Source organism: Brassica oleracea, chromosome C6, assembly GCF_000695525.1.
Source record: "Brassica oleracea var. oleracea cultivar TO1000 chromosome C6, BOL, whole genome shotgun sequence".
In the NCBI taxonomy this organism is placed as follows: domain Eukaryota; kingdom Viridiplantae; phylum Streptophyta; class Magnoliopsida; order Brassicales; family Brassicaceae; genus Brassica; species Brassica oleracea.
The window spans coordinates 28,751,783-28,765,899 of record NC_027753.1 but is presented as its reverse complement, the minus strand read 5'-3'; the positions used below and the strand labels follow the sequence as shown (position 1 = coordinate 28,765,899).

The 14,117-nt window shown below is 36.4% G+C and overlaps 1 protein-coding gene and 2 pseudogenes across 1 annotated transcript; all 3 read left to right on the top strand.

Moving 5' to 3' along the window:
• The first annotated feature begins 446 nt into the window (after nucleotides 1–446).
• LOC106297931 lies at nucleotides 447–3,505 on the top strand (annotated as a pseudogene).
• Nucleotides 3,506–5,847: 2,342 nt separating this feature from the next.
• Nucleotides 5,848–7,032, top strand: LOC106299890. Its single transcript, XM_013735906.1, has 5 exons — nucleotides 5,848–6,144; nucleotides 6,226–6,253; nucleotides 6,430–6,569; nucleotides 6,654–6,760; nucleotides 6,847–7,032. Exons 1-4 carry the CDS (start codon nucleotides 5,902–5,904, stop codon nucleotides 6,756–6,758), a joined length of 516 nt encoding a protein of 171 aa, XP_013591360.1. The 5' UTR covers nucleotides 5,848–5,901; the 3' UTR covers nucleotides 6,759–6,760; nucleotides 6,847–7,032.
• Nucleotides 6,962–14,117, top strand: part of LOC106297930 — a 15,130-nt pseudogene continuing 7,974 nt past the window's right edge.

Sequence of the window (14,117 nt, the reverse complement as noted above, 5' to 3'; positions counted from 1 at the left end):
TGTCGAGTCCTATGGTCGTGAGGTCCTTAGACCTAGAGAAGGATCCGTTCGGACCAAAGAAACTGGACGAGAAAGTGCTCTGTCCGGAAGTGCCTAACTTAAGTGCCATTGGAGCTTTAATGTACTTGGCTATCCACACTAGACCAGACATTTGTTTTGCCGTGAATCTATTATCTAGATTTAGCCCTTGTCCAACTCAGAGGCACTGGAATGGAATAAAACATATGTTCAGATACCTGCAAGGAACAAAAGATCTCGGTTTGTTCTATACCAACCGGCCAAGAGAGAGCTTGGTTGGATATGCTGATGTAGGATACTTATCTGATCCACATAATGCTAGATCTCAGACTGGATAGGTTTTTATATATGGTGGAGCAGCAATATGTTGGCGTTCTACAAAACAATCCTTAGTGGCCACATCTTCTAATCATGCCGAGATCATAGCAATGTATGAAGCAAGCCGTGAGCTTGTGTGGTTGAGGAACAAGACCGGCCACATCCGTGTAGAGAGTGGTTTGGCCGTGGGAAAGGAAGAGCCAACAATCATCTATGAGGACAATGCAGCTTGCATAGCTCAACTCAAAGATGGATACATCAAAGGAGATAGGACAAAGCATATCTTGCCTAAATTCTTCTTCACCCATGATCTGCAGAAGGCTAAAGAAGTTCAAGTGGTTCAAGTTCGGTCCAATGACAATTCAGCCGATCTTTTCACCAAGTCTTTGCCAACCTCAACGTTCAAGAAGCTTATTTATCAGATAGGAATGCACCAACTGAAGGATCTTCAGTGATGCATTCATCAAGGGGAGTTTCATGCGTTGTACTCTTTTTCCTATCTATGGTTTCCATTTTTCCCACATTGGGTTTTTGGTTTTCCTAAAAAGGTTTTAACGAGGCAACATTAAGTATGTTACAAACCCATATGGTTATGACATCCAAGGGGGACTGTTATAAATCATTAAGTGGATGGCCCATAACCAAGACCAGAAGAGAAAGTCCAACGGCCATGGCAAGGCCCACACGCAGAAGGAGAGGCGGCCAGGACTTCCTAATCGGCCAGGGCTTACCATAGTTTCTTTTTCTCTGTTTTAGTAGTTTTCCTATTTCCAGTTGGATTAGGTTTTAGATACTTTCCTTTTATCTATTCTCTGTAATCCCTATATAAGGAACCTTATGATTCATTAATAATATACAGAAGAATTCCTCATTCTTTTAATTTTTAAATGATATTGATCAAGTATTACTTTAAAAGGATAAATATTATGCAAGTAGGTTAGAGGTAAAGATTCATGAAAAAAATCAACATGATGCAAATTCAGTTTGAGTATTGAAATGTTTGAGAGTATTTAGTCTTACCAACCTGGATTTCATCTTCATCTGCCAACTTCACACTAAGCTTCACCAAAAAAAATTGTGTTTTATTCTCAATCACTGAAAAGCACTTTTGTTTTAAAATATCGTCATAAGCCATATCGATATGTTTGTGTTTGGTTGGAAATTATAATTTCATCACTCTTTCACAAAAAGAGTCAATGGAGCCACTGGAAAGAAATTAGAAAATTACATTGAATGCAGATATAGACGAATTTATAGCATCGTGAGTCAACTCCCTTCTATAGGAATGGTAACTGGAACTTTTTAAATCGTGTGATCATGATTCATGGTAGTAGGCCTGGGCATAAAATCCGGAACCCGAAATCCGAACCGAACCCGAACCGAAAAACTCGATCCGTTATCCGAACCGAAACTAAAAAATATCATCAGTTTGAGTATTGAAAGGTTTGAGAGTATTTAGTCTCACCAACCTGGATTTCATCTTCATCTGCCAACTTCACACCTAAGCTTCACCAAAAAAATTGTGTTTTATTCTCAATCACTGAAAAGCACTTTTGTTTTAAAATATCGTCATAAGCCATATCGATATGTTTGTGTTTGGTTGGAAATTATAATTTCATCACTCTTTCACAAAAAGAGTCAATGGAGCCACTGGAAAGAAATTAGAAAATTACATTGAATGCAGATATAGACGAATTTATAGCATCGTGAGTCAACTCCCTTCTATAGGAATGGTAACTAGAACTTTTTAAATCGTGTGATCATGATTCATGGTAGTGTGAGAAATATAAGGGACTTATCTAAATTTTTATTTTAAAATGAAAAATAAATAGAAATCACTAAACGTAATCAGCATTTGCATTTTTCTGTAAAACTTTTTTTCAGCATTTGTATTTTATTTAGATTGTTAAACATATTCTATGTGTCAAAATTTTATTGGTCGAGTGACTTGTGCTTTAGTAAAATTCTAACCCTGTTACAAAACAAAAGTATAACCTGAAAAATTTAATAAATTAACAAAAAAATTAGTGAAACAAAGAAAAGTAACACATAATTCATTTTTACGTTCTATTTTATTTTTTGTCTCTAATTTTAATACCAAATTAAACACCCAAAACAATATTTTATATTAACATATTATTAACTTAAAATTTAAATAATAAATTTATTTATGTATAAATAATTAATTAATTCTCATTTGCAAAAATAAAAATAAAATGATAATTTAAATTTATTTTATTTACTAAAAATGATTTAAGCATATTTTATCCACGATCTTCTTGACTGAGTTCTTCATTGTATCCGAGAGGACACGTAGTGTTGGCTGGATCAGAAGATTGTTCTATGTGGATGTGGAATGCTGATATACCTTAATATGTTTTCTGGTCACAATCAGAGTGTCACTTGCGATGACTTCACTCCTGACGGTAATCTATATAAAACTTCTCTACCTATATAGCTATAAGGGATTGTTATGTAATCCTTGTCTGTCTGTCTGACGGTTTAACATGTTGCTGTAGAATGCTAACATTTGGTTTCCTGTAGGACATTAACTCAAACACCAGTCTCACTATCAGTGGGTCAAAAGACGGTTCTGTTCACTGGAAAGGTTTGTTTTATTGGTTTATGATCTGTATCATCTCAATTGTCAAATGTTCTGCGTATGTCTTTACTACATGTTGTGCTTCTAAACAGAGTCAGTTGAATTCGTGAAGTTTTCACCAAGCTTCGCAACTGTCCCTATGGCTGCAACAGGTGGAATGGACAATAAACTTGTAATCTGGGATCTTCAACACTCAACTCCCAGGTTCATCTGCGAACACGCTGTATAAACCTCTCGTAGGATCTTCAACATTCAACTTATAGAATACAAAACAGAGATTGGAATTATATCAACAATCCCTTCTTCTCTATATATTTTTGGCTACATGAAGGTGTGACATGCATGACCTGGATAGGAACCTCCAAGTACTTAGCCACAGGCTGTGCCGATGGTACAGTTAACGTTTGGGACAGATTATTAGGGAACTGCGTCCACACCTTCCATGGCCACTTAGATGCTGTCCAAGCCATCTCAGTCTCCACCAACACCGATTTCATTGTGTCGGTCTCTGTTGATTACACTGCTTGTGTCTGACACACTTCTGAGATCCAAAACAAAATGGAATAGGCAACTGATGGAAACACTTGTTTACACAGTGTTAATGTTATTAGTCCGGTCATGTGTGATTGATTATCTGATAAAGATGTAAAATATTCTACATTTCAAAATATTCTTGCAACATCAATAGCTGATATAAGCAACATCAATTAGCATGTACCAGTTTAGTTAAGCAGCACACATCACTATTTATTTGAACCGGCTTATAGCACGATATAGTTGTAACGACCCGGTTCTTCTAAACCATAACTTGATTTTATTTTTGTTTCTTTGAACCAAACCAGTTACTAAACCGAGCTACATTTAATTGATTTTAACCAACGCAATTCCAGTTTTGTGTTAACCAGGAGTTTTCATGTGAAGAAACAATAATTCTAACTATAATATTTTTTGTTAGAAATTTTTTTAATTTACATTTGGACATCACCATTTTTATATTTTAACTTCAATAGTTTAAATTTTAAAAACAGAAATGCACCATAAATGGTTGATTAATTGTTTTTTTTTTGTTTACTTGCTTTATAATATAACAATAAATCTGAGTGGATTTTAAGAGAAATTAACTTTTAATATTTTAGTTGTTAATATTTGTAGCTACTTATAATTTACTAAAACTATTTATTGTTAGAGACGGTTTTCATTTCATTTGATATCGAAAATCTGATTCAATATTGTTAAAACCCGAAAAGGGACAATAGACTCATAGAAGTTCAAGGTCTATTCCGAACTCAACAGTTGATCCATGCCGAGCTGAAGTATCCAAACCACAATATAATGGAGGTCAAAGCATTAAATAAAGACACATGATAATCGATGGAGATCACACTGTTACTGTTACGATTTATTTGAAATACATTTATAAAGAGAGATTAAAGACAAGAAGAAAAGGATCCAAATTATTCTAGAGAAAATATATACTTTCAGTATAGTTATATTCTTTTGCTTTGTATCTTATATATTAAAACAGAAGTCACAACTTTGATCCATGTGTGATTTTTTTTAAAAAATGAATCTAATAGACATATTCCTAGAAAATCATGTTACATTTAATCTCTAATCTTATCAATTAAATTTTGGGCCTACCATAAAATTTTATTGGGTTATCAATAATTGGATTTAAACAATAGATGATTTATTGGATTTATAGATAGTATAAATTAAATAGATATAATTTAATATTGTAATACTATACCCCTATATGTTAATTATTAAAATATTTGTTGATGTTAACTTTTAAAAGTATAAAGATTTTTTTTTTAAATAACAAAAATCATATTATCTAACAATGATTAATCTTGACTACCTTAAACCAATGAAAACAAATTTAAAACTATATAGTTTATTTTAAAAATTAAACAACCAACTAAATGTTTAATTTTTTACTCGATAATATAAATCTACGAAACGAAAAATTTAATTTTTAAAAACTTTCTAAATTTGTGAAATATTACAATATCTTTGAATATAACAATAAAATAATATTTTACAAATTTTTATATATATAGTTACGATTTTAATAATGAAATAATAATCCGAACATATATATATATAGAAGAAGATACAAATACATGTGAAAGTTTGAAACAATCTATTCAATAAAAAAATATATCGTAAACTTATTATGTTTTAAATATTGATAGACACATATATATATATTATAATATATACTAATTTAGAATTGAAAACAAAATGTTTATATAAAAAATAAACAAAAACACCCGCGCAACCGCGTCGAGATCTAGTTATCAATTAAAACATACACTTTCCATACAAAATCATCAATATATATATATACTTATTTTACCTATAATATCAAAACTGTGACTATAATTCTGAGTGGATTTTAAGATACATCGTTTGATACTGGAAAGAGAGAAAAGATTCAACATGAAAACCCTCTGAATAAACTGATGTGAAACACACACTACAATGACTTAGATAAAATGCATTTGGTGCTACAGCAAGAAACATTAACAGCTTCCAAGATGGATCACCATAGATTAATTCTGGATGGGCACACCAAACCGAAATTTATAGATAGCATAATACATTTATTTTAATCAAATAAAGGATGCTAAAAGTTAATTTCCCAAAAGGAAAAAAAAAAGAAGAGAGAATTTTGGTTCATTTTTTTGTATTTTTCTTAATTTTATTTATCTTATTGAAATGTTTTGCTAGTTTATTTTTGCAAGTCAGGTTTAGTAATTGGTTTAAACCAAACCGGAATCTATCAAATGATTAGAAAACGGTATAATTCTCGGATGATTTAGTCTCTATTTAGTAAGGTTGTTAATCATATATATATACATAAGCGGGGAGAGATTAAAATCGAAAAAACACTTTCGCTCTCATCTCTCTCTCTCTCACTCTTCCCGACTCGATCAAGATCGCCTTCCTGTACCGTCATGGATCCGTCGAGAGCTCGTCAGATAAGGGCTTCGTGGAGAGCCGAAGAGGCGTTTGCAGAGAGGTATATGGCGGACATGAGGGGGGAATTTATCAAAGAAGAAGAGATTGACGAAGAGAATGGGTTTGCTCGTGAGTTGTCGTGGGAACGTGTTCGCAACAGGATGGTGATGACGATTTGGGTCACTAGGAAGATGATGGAAGAACACAACCCCCCTCTTGAGGCATTCATCGGGACCTGCGTAAAGATTCTTCTTCTTCTTCGTTTAATCTTTCTTAACTTATTGGTTCATTCATCTTATTAGGGTTTGGTTTGATTGCAGGACGAGTATGGTAGACCTGGAGGAAGAGGTGAGATTGGGTTTTTCTGCTAACTCTTGCTTCGTAGGATCTTTTTTGGTTGATAGGTGTAGGTTTTGAACATAAAGGTTGTAACTTTGTGTTATTGGGAATAGGGAACACGTCTTAGAGGAGGAATCTTATAAGTGTTTGTAGTTGACATTAGAATCTTGAAATTGCTACTTTAGGCCTTGCTGTGATCACTGCACAATCAGCTTGTTTGTGGATTGGCGAATGCTTGGAACCGTTCCTTACGCACTTCACGGACTCGTGGACCAACGTCATGACCATACGTGCTGATCAGTCGATGAAGAGCTGGATGTCAGAGGTCAGTGTGGCCTTTGTATGTTGAGTTTTTTTTTTTTTTTTTCTCATTATTAACTTTTGTGTTTTTTCTTTGTTGCTTATTCAGAATCTCAGTGCACGAGCCAACGTGGGTTACGACATGTCCCTTGACACTGTGGAGACTCTTACTAGCGTCAACCAGCGCCTCTTTCCTTTGTATCGTTTCGCTTAAGGGTAATCACACGTTTCTTAAGTAAAAGAGATTGATTTAGAGAGAGAGAGATTAACTCTTTTTGTTTTTTTCCCCTTTATGATTGCAGGGTCGTTTTGGGATTGAATAAGAAAGAGCACGAGACATCATCTTCCTAGTAGTAAATATAGCGCTTTAAAGATTTGTAAAGACAATTTTTTTTTTGGGTTTAGCTGGTCTTGTAAATGAAATATTACAGTGTTACGGTCTTGTATGAATGAAACTTGAACCATATTTTTTTCATTTCATCCTTCATAATATAACTGGGGCTGCGGTATGTTTCTTATTATCCGTTTTGTGCCCCCAGTATTGGTATTTGTTTGCTTTTGAGATCGTTATGCATAGCCACTGGAGGTGGAGATGATAAAACATTTCTCTGAGAAAAATCGGCAAAGGAGATTGGGCTGCTGAGCTTCTAGGTCACGAAGACTCTGTTTCTTCTCTAGCTTTTAGCTACGATGGACAGTTAGTTGCGTCTGGAGGGTTGGATGGTGTCGTTCAGATCTTCGATGCTTCATCAGGGACTTTGAAATGTGTTTTGGACGGTCCTGGTGGTGGCATCGAGGTAATAAAAACTTGTTCTTGATGACAACAAGTCACAAGATTGTACTTAACTGTGTGGTTGTTTTTTGTTTGTTTCAGTGGGTGAAGTGGCATCCGAGAGGACACATAGTGTTGGCTGGATCAGAAGATTGTTCTATGTGGATGTGGAATGCTGATAAAGAAGCCTATCTTAATATGTTTGCTGGTCACAATCAAAGTGTCACTTGCGGTGACTTCACTCCTGACGGTAATCTATATAAAACTTCTCTGCCTATATAGCTATAAGGGATTGTTTTGTAAGTCAATTTGTTTGTCTGTGTTGGGGTACTGTAGGTAAACTAATCTGTACTGGCTCTGGTGATGCAAGTTTGATAGTATGGAACCCAAAGACTTGTGAAAGCATTCATGTGGTTAAAGGCAAGTCAAAGTCACTCCCTCTATCCATTTACATGTTGCTGTGGAATGCTAACATTTGGTTTCCTGTAGGCCATCCATATCATACGGAAGGGTTGATTTGCTTGGACATTAACTCAAACACCAGTCTCACTATCAGTGGGTCAAAAGACGGTTCTGTTCACATTGTGAATATAGTCACTGGAAAGGTTTGTTTTATTGGTTTATGATCTGTATCATCTCAATTGTCAAATGTTCTGCGTATGTCTTTACTACATGTTGTGCTTCTAACCTTTTGCATAACCATATACCAAACAGGTTCTGAGCTCTCTGACTTCTCATACAAAGTCTGTGTTGACTCTGTGTTTCCTGGCCGAGTATGAAGGACATTTGTAACCAACCATGCATGATATTCAAGCACTTGTCAAGCTAGTGCGAGTTAAAGGTTGTAGTATTTTGTGGCTGCCACATAAGTAACTGTTCACCTTTGTATTCATGCTGTGACACAATGCGCCTCATCAATATGCCTTATTCGTTTTACCTTGTCTCTGTGCATCTAATATCTAGAGAGTGATATATTTATTCTCTTTCTCTTATGAATCTTGCTAGGTTACTGGTTGGGTAGTAGAGTACCAAGAAAACTTGATTGCGCTTGGTGTTGATGATTCACTAGCTCAAGTGTGTTCAGAGAGTGGTTCATGAATGCATATGTTGAACGAATGCAAGCTACGACGAAGGTAATGCCATGCACGTTTGACCTCCCCTTCTGGTTTTTGTGGCTTATTCTTTTTGCTTTAACTTTAGCTGTCAATCCTCTTTGATTGCAGAAATGGTACATGAATATCCTTGAGGCAGATAAGGTGCAACCACCTAAGAAAACAGAGGAAGGAAAATTATACACACCGGCTGCTGTAGATTTATTCAGAATACTTGGAGAGCAAGTGCAAATTGTCAGAGATAATAGCACCGACGTTATGCTATACAGGATTGCGTTAGCTATCATTCAGCAAGTCATAGGAGTTGGAAAATACATATTTCGATCCCCCCAACCCCCAATTTCTTTGTTTGGCTATGAACTGAATTGGGTTATAGTTGGAGATCATTCATTTTCCTTCTCAGGTTTTGTAGCATACTTATTCATTTTCCACTCCATCAGTATGCATGTTCTATGTTTTGATTAAGATTGTTGATTATTTCAGGTTATGATCGACTTCCAAGCAGCTGAAAAGCAGAGAGTTGGAGAACCTGCTTCTGACATTGGTCTGGAACCTCTTTGCGCTATGGTATGACAAAACATATGACTCTTTAGATGGCACTATCATCATTCTCTCATCTTCAATAAATAATTATATTTGTTAATACTTCCTATAGATAAACAACAACCTTCGCTGCTATAATCTTGCCATGGAGTTGAGTAATAGCACCTTAGAAGCACTTCCACAGAACTATGCGGAGCAGGTAATCCCACTGCCATTTTCTGATCTTAGTTTCCTAGCAATTTTTTCTTTTCATCGGAAGTGTCAAAATTCCACTGCATCATGTTCACTCTCTGCCCCCCCATACTCCTCATCTAAATACTCATGCACCCTTGTTTGCATGCTAAGAAAACGATTTACTTTTTTCAACTATGGTGTTTCTGTCAGGTGAATTTTGAAGACACTTGTAAAGTTTCTTGGAGGTGGCTAAGGTACGTCAAAGATTCTTGTTTATCTTAATGTACTTAATTCTTGTCTTTGTATTGTCTGGCCTTGTAGTTTCCCAGATAGCTGCTGCGATGAAAAATTAAACAATCTTCAAAGTTAAAACATTTATGTTGGATTTTACATAAGCTGCCATATGGTCTTTTGATGCAGGAAGCAGTGCATCAAACGGTTCGCGTTATCTTTGAGGATCCAGGTGTTCAGGAATTACTTGTTAAGCTTTACCAGAAAGGTACTTCCATTCTGCAGGACTAATCTTTGTAGCTTTGTTCCACTTATTTCTATATGTTTCAATGTTATAAATCTGTTATTTATAACACAAATCATTTAAGAATCAATGACGCTCTTTCATCCTTCTTTACTCCTAAAACAGCAATATAGACATCTTGGCTTTTGGTTTTACTCTTAACCTTGGCTGTTTACTTTACAGACTGGGCCGAGGGACAGGTTATCGAGTTTCTCGTGGCAACTTTTAGTGATTATTTCACAGATGTGAAAATGTAAGTCTGTCGTGTTCCCTTTTGTGTAACTTAACTTGTAGCACTACAACTCTGCTGAAGCATTGGTGGTGAATGGTGATGCAGGTACGTCGAAGAAAGATCGTTCAGAAGATTTGTGGAAGCTTGTCTGGAAGAAACAGTCGTTGTTTATGTTAATCATCTCCTAACACAGGTTATTCCCCATCTATTCTCCAGCATCTACCATTCATGTATCATCAGTATGCACACGTACTAAACCTGGGGTTGTAATTCCAGAAAAACTACATCAAAGAGGAAACTATTGAACGGATGAGGCTGGACGAGGAGGTTCTCATGGGTTATAATTCCAGTATATAAGTGCATCTGTAAGTTGGTTAAGCACTTTAATAATCTATTTCATTTAGTACTGCTTCATAACCAGCTGCGGTATCTACTGGGATTGTGTTACAGAAAGTGGAGAGCAGAATCAGAATAATGAGTGATCTGAGAGAACTTGCATCTGCGGAGAGTCTAGATGCATTTACACTCGTGTACTCGAACATTCTTGAGCACCAGCCTGACTGCCCGGTAAACAAATATCAAATTAACAAAGATTTGTTTCTTTTCAATTTATACATAAACTCTTTATAATAAATCAATCCTCAGGCCGAGGTTGTGGAATAGCGTCAATCCTTGCACGTGGTTCCACGTCACTTGCTAAGTTATCCTAATGATTGATTACTCGGAGTTATCATAAACTTTATTTACCAAGTGATCGATTTAAATGTATTCACCGTAATTTTTTTTTTTTTTTTTTTAAATGATAACATGATGTATTCAAAAATATGATATGGATAACAACAAGAACAGCGTCATAAGAGTGTAAAGTTTCCTACTTACTAACTCCCTCTCATTTCACTTTGAATCTTGTCAATTTGTGTTCTGAGATTGTTATTTATTTTCAGTGATTTGGGGAATGCAGAGTTGTCTGGCCATTTAGTTCCAGAGCTTTGTGTGCTCAAGAATTTGCAGTATCTGTGAGTTCCAGAACTTATACACCTTGTTATTTAACAAAACAAATCCAATATTGTCGTTTAAATCTTCTTATAAAGTTTCTTTACTTTCTTACAGTGAGCTTTACAGTAACAACATAACTGGTCTCATTCCTAGTAATCTTAGAAACCTGGCAAACTTAGTGAGCTTGGATCTTTACTTAAACAGCTTCACCGGTCCCATTTGGGAAAACTTTTAAAACTTAGGTTTCTGTGAGTACAGTTGCTTTACTTGCTCAGTCACAGTATTGTTTAATCTTTGGTGTAGTCCCAGTTTCTAACTCTTTGCTGAAAATTTTCATGCAAGAATAGGCGGCTTAACAACAACACTCTCACTGGCTCTATTCCCATATCACAGACCAATATCAATACCCTTCAAGTATTGTGAGTCTTCTCATTTATGTCTGCCTTCCTCAGTTGGTTTGTATGAGTTAATGTTTATAATTCTGATTTTACAACGCAGAGATCTATCTAATAACCAACTCTCTGGTTCGGTTCCTGACAATGGCTCTTCCTCACTCTGCACATCCATAAGGTTATATTCCTCTCTTTTACTGGTTATATCAGTTAATGTGGTAAACGTATTGGCATTTGAAATTCTTATTTCTTTGTGCAGTTTTGCTAATAACTTAGACCTCTGTGGACCTGTTACAAGTCACCCATGTCCTGGATTGCACCGAGTATCAGTTATCTCTGAATGATACTGTGTCTGAACAGTATAATAACCAATTCTCTGGTTCGGTTCCTGACAGTGGCTCCTTCTCACTCTTCACATCCATAAGGTTTTTTTCCCTATCGTTTACTGGTTACATCAGTTATGTGTTGTTAACCGTATTGGCAATTGAAACTCTCATTTCGCTTATGCAGTTTTGCTTATAACTTAGACCTCTGTGGACCTGTTACAAGTCACCCATGTCCTGGATCTCCCCCGTTCTCTCCTCCACCAGTCTCCACACCCAGTAAGTTGTCGGGTTTTGAGTTTACATGTTAGAATACAGAAGACTAATCTTTGTAGCTTTGTTCCACTTATTTCTATATGTTTCAATGTTATAAATCTGTTATTTATAACACAAATCATTTAAGAATCAATGACGCTCTTTCATCCTTCTTTACTCCTAAAACAGCAATATAGACATCTTGGCTTTTGGTTTTACTCTTAACCTTGGCTGTTTACTTTACAGACTGGGCCGAGGGACAGGTTATCGAGTTTCTCGTGGCAACTTTTAGTGATTATTTCACAGATGTGAAAATGTAAGTCTGTCGTGTTCCCTTTTGTGTAACTTAACTTGTAGCACTACAACTCTGCTGAAGCATTGGTGGTGAATGGTGATGCAGGTACGTCGAAGAAAGATCGTTCAGAAGATTTGTGGAAGCTTGTCTTGATCTCCATCGAAAAAACTTCATTGTTAAAAAAAAATGTTTCTAAGATCCGTGTTCGAAGAAATAATTGGTTCGGATGACTAATAATACTTAATCTATCCCATATTGTGTTAATGCATATATTAAAGTTCGCTGAAGAAAGCCACTAATGCAGATCGCATTGTACATATAAGCTCAGTTAAACTGAAACTTTTAAAGCATGCACTAATGTGATAATAACACTCCTACACACAAAGATTCATAAATTTAGGAGTGGTGAATCAAAAGAAGCTTTATGCTCCTACAAGACAAGAAAAACAATCCATGTGTCAATCATAGATATGATCTTGAGAGCCAACGAGCTCAAAAATGCGACCCAAAAGAAACAACATATCGAACACACACTTTCTTGGTTTTGCATGTTGGATTTTTCTAAAAGGAAAAAAGTTTCCTAGCTAAACGAACTATTGGATAATGTATCCAAAACCATACAAAGTATTCAAATGTATACCGAACGACATTAACTTGCTAAAATATGTCAAATTCATCATTGGGGGTGTAGTTAGATCTATTCAAAAGTTCTTGGGGTTGAATCGAATTGTTGAAAGTTTTACCAGTTATTAAATTGACCAACCATTTTCATGCGCACATTTTTTTTGGGTGTAAATGTTAAAATTCATACCATTTTTGAGTTTTACATTGTTGCAAAACAACTTATTACAAGGACCATAAATAAAGAGAGAGTAGATCGGATCTTACAACTTAACTATAAGGATCTATAAACCAGAAATATAACCCAAGAAGAGAGTGGGCCTGACTCGGGTGCCTGGGAAGAGAAAGGAGCCTGTCACGAATGGAGCGGTCAACCTGCCTGAAGAAGGATGCTGCTGGGAGATATACATTCCGGAAGATCCGAGCGTTACGCTCACGCCAGAGGCTGTACACAAGCACCTGCAGTAAGAGCTTCATAATAAGCTTAATTTGGTCAGCATACAAGCCCTGGTACGAACAGCATAACCTAACTGCTGCATGAAGATCCCTAGGTGGACTGGGGATAAATCTGCCACAAAACCTCGACCAGATCGCTGTAGAAAAGGAACAATCAAAGAAGAGGTGCTGGTGTGATTCAGTACCAGAAGCACACAGGACGCAGGAGTTTGGAACCACCATTCCCCAAGATAGTAAGCAGTCTCTTGTTGGCAATCGATCAAGCATTGACATCCAAGTAACAAAAGAGCAGCGGGGAATTTCCTCTTTGAACCAGACAACATCGTGCCATGAAACTATAGGTGATGGTTCACGCAACCTCTCCCAAGTTACCTTAGAGGAGAACTGAGAAACAAAGCCACCAGTGTTTCCTCTCCAACAATAAACATCATCCCCGTGGGGTGGAGAAGGCACTCTGGTCGCAGAGAGAACTACCTGGAGAGTAACAGCATTATCAGACCTGGCTGGTGGGAAGAACCATCCTCCATTCATCACTGCCATGGCACTGACGCCTCAAGCGGAATCCTTAACTGTCTAGTACCAGTCGGTCCAAACATCTCAAACAAGGGGCCGAATTCTGTCCAGTAATCAAACCAGAAAGATGCATTACGACCATCTCCAACTGTGCATCTAAGGAATTGAGGCAGTAGATGCTTTAGCTGCAGCATACCACGGATGGTTGCAGAGAAACGTTGAGAGTCATTAACCAGCCAATAGTTTTTGCCATTAAACCGGTTAGAGGAAATCCAAGCCACCCAAAGAGAACCAGAGTTAGAGAAGAAGTTCCATAACCTCTTAAGTCTAAAAACCAGATCGAAATCCTCTAGTCTTCCGAGACCAAGCCCCCCC

Coding starts and splice junctions, on each gene's coding strand:
- LOC106299890 (XM_013735906.1), top strand. CDS start 5,902: ATGGATCCGTCGAGAGCTCGTCAGATAAGGGCTTCGTGGAGAGCCGAA. Junction 6,145..6,225: donor AGGCATTCATCGGGACCTGC/GTAAAGATTCTT, acceptor GTTTGATTGCAG/GACGAGTATGGTAGACCTGG. Junction 6,254..6,429: donor TGGTAGACCTGGAGGAAGAG/GTGAGATTGGGT, acceptor TTGCTACTTTAG/GCCTTGCTGTGATCACTGCA.